This window comes from Octopus bimaculoides, chromosome 4 (genome assembly GCF_001194135.2).
Source record: "Octopus bimaculoides isolate UCB-OBI-ISO-001 chromosome 4, ASM119413v2, whole genome shotgun sequence".
In the NCBI taxonomy this organism is placed as follows: Eukaryota; Metazoa; Mollusca; class Cephalopoda; order Octopoda; family Octopodidae; genus Octopus; species Octopus bimaculoides.
Genome location: NC_068984.1, coordinates 7345804 through 7348584, shown reverse-complemented (window position 1 = coordinate 7348584; position 2781 = coordinate 7345804). Strand labels below are relative to the sequence as shown.

The 2781-nt window shown below is 37.1% G+C and overlaps 1 protein-coding gene across 4 annotated transcripts in view; it reads left to right on the top strand.

The window, feature by feature from the left end:
* The window catches only part of LOC106870405 (cadherin EGF LAG seven-pass G-type receptor 1), a 535294-nt gene that overhangs the window by 418896 nt on the left and 113617 nt on the right, over positions 1 to 2781 (top strand). For all 4 annotated transcript variants that reach the window (XM_014916457.2, XM_052966877.1, XM_052966875.1 and 1 more), the window contains one exon: positions 1665 to 1774. In XM_014916457.2, coding sequence (XP_014771943.1) covers positions 1665 to 1774 — 110 coding nt within the window. The remainder of the gene's footprint in view (positions 1 to 1664; positions 1775 to 2781) is intronic.

Sequence of the window (2781 nt, the reverse complement as noted above, 5' to 3'; positions counted from 1 at the left end):
CCGCAAAAAAACTGATTTTTAAAAATTTCTTTATTGCCCACATGGGGCTAAATATAGAGGGGACAAACAAGGAAACCGACTACTTAATTTATCGATTCCGAAAGGATGAAAGGCAAAGTCGACCTCGGTGGAATTTGAACTCAGAACGTAAAGACAGACGAAATACCGCTAAGCATTTCAACAGGCGTGCTAACGACTCTGCCAGCTCGCCGCCTTTGAAACCTGCGTTAGTTTCATCAGTTAGCCCGAGTTGTCTCCCTTACACCCATTGGTATAACCATTATGTACTTAATGAATTTCATTCTAGTCTTTTCTTTCAGTTATTAGACTGCGGCCATGCTGGGGCACCGCCTTAAGGGGTTTTAAGTCGAAGAAATTGACCCCAGGATTTATTTTCAAGCATGGTACTTATTCTATCGTCTCTTTTGCCGAATCGCTAAGTTATAGGAACATAAACACACCGTCACTAGTTGTCAGTCGGTAGTTCGGGATAACTACACAGACACACACACACACACACACACACACACACACACACATTAATACATATGACAGGCTTTGTTCAGTTTCCTTCTACCAAATCCACTCGCAAGGCTTTGGTTGGGCCTCGGCTATAGTAGAAATCACCCATAGTGCTACACGGTGGGACTGAACCTGGAACCATGTGGTTGCGAAGCCATACCTGCGCTTATGTTGTAGGGAACCAGCTTGACACGTGACCGCTCCATAAACCTCCCTAACAGTCAGTAGATCAGATGTGATCAACGGCGCTGCTTTGTCTGTAAATATTAACTCCATTTTGCACAATAAGAACCCAGTTTTGTCATCTTGAATTCTCTTCATATTTAACCTATAAAAACATGAAATCAATGTAAAGTAGTTTATTTTTACATCACCGAGTACTGAGATCAAATCCTGGCCTTTCTCTTGCTTTTTTTTTTTTTTCTATTTTAACCGCCACATTAATTCGAATAGAAAGAATATTTGAATGATTGAAGTTTTTTTTTTTTATGGAACACGTTGTCTACATGCAATATCCAGTTGTGTTGTAATATTTTAAAGACTATTTTTTTTTTTTGAGGGGTCATTCCAGTTTTTACAAATTGGAAACTAGCGTCAGGCTGTAAGGGGAAATGTAGTCATCAACTTGAAACCTTAAAGATGTTTTTAATTTACGAAAGATGATAAATTTTGAATTTTCAATGGTTCTGTTTTGCAACCAAACTCCCCATAAACCGAAAATGAGTGACCAACCCTACGAGTCCTATGACTCAAGGCATCAATGTTCAGTGATTAATGATGATGATGCTGATGATGATAATGATGATGATGATAATGATGATGATGATGATAATGATCATGATGATGATGATGATGATGATGATGATAATACTGATGATGATGATGATGATGATGATGATGATGATGATGATGATGATGATGTTGACTTTATTCTCGCAGTTCTTTTTTTTTTTAAGGCAGTTCCTTCAGCTGCCTAATACTGGCTACCGGTTTGTTTGAAGTCGTTAATTGCACTTTTAATGATTTGTCGATCACTAATGAGTGTTGTTCTTATATGATAATATAAGAATAAAACTCATTAGTAATCGACAAATCATTGTCAGACTTCACCTGACTGAATTTTGTTTGTTTGTTTTTTGCAGTGGGACAAAGGAGAAAAACGGCCTAACTTGATGAACGTTGCATCTTACATAGGTTGTTCTGTATCAGCTGCACTTTGCCTTATCTCATTTGGAATGCTTACCTATCTCAGGTAAATTTGACCATTTATTCCAGCATAATAAAATTTCTAAATTTTAACTGATCTTTTGAAATGTAATGGTTTATTTTTTGTTTTTTACCTACGCTACATTTAGTACCCCCAGGAGGCTAAGCAGAAACATAAAAGTTTCAAAAAGATACAAATGTAGAATAGCGCAATCAGTCATTGAATGATGACGGAACCTTCCCGTCTTATTTCTTTATTGCTCACAAGGGGCCAAACATAGAGGGGACAAACAAGAACAGACGAAGGGATTAAGTCGAGGTCGACTTTGCCGGGGTCTACTTTGCCGGGGTCGACTTTGCCGGGGTCGACTTTGCCGGGGTCGATTAAACAAGTACCAGCTACGCACTGGAGTCGTACCTTCTATGTTTAGCTTCATGTGGACAATAAAGAAATTAAATTGGATGGCAAATTATGGAGTTATCTTTCTTAGATGAAGAGAAATTACAGAGTTCCCTCCCTTTCACATTTTCCTATTCCTTGCACATACGAGAAAAAAAGTTGAATTTGAGATGTTTAGAAGATATAAATCATAAACGGGTTAGTTTCCAAATCTTTTAAACTCCCTCCCCACTCTCTCACTTCTCTCTCACTTTGGTTCTTTTCTTCATTCTATCTGTTTCTTTATGTTTTTTTTTTGCCAATTCTCACTCATGTATACGTATGTATGCGTGTGTACATACATACATACATACATACATACATACATTCATACATACAGACATGTATGTATGCATACATACATACATTCATACATACATACAGACATGTATGTATGTATGTATGTATGTATGTATGTATATATTGTTGTTCGTTTGAGAAATTATAACGTTGTAAACAAAAACGATTTAACATTAATCTGAAGGATTACTCGATATTGGTTAATGGAGAATAAGTTAATTAATTTTGAAACGGAAAATGTTGGCGGTGACGTAGAAGTTTCATTATGCATGTGAGTGTGTGTGTGTGTGTGTGTGTGTGTGTGTGTGTGTGTG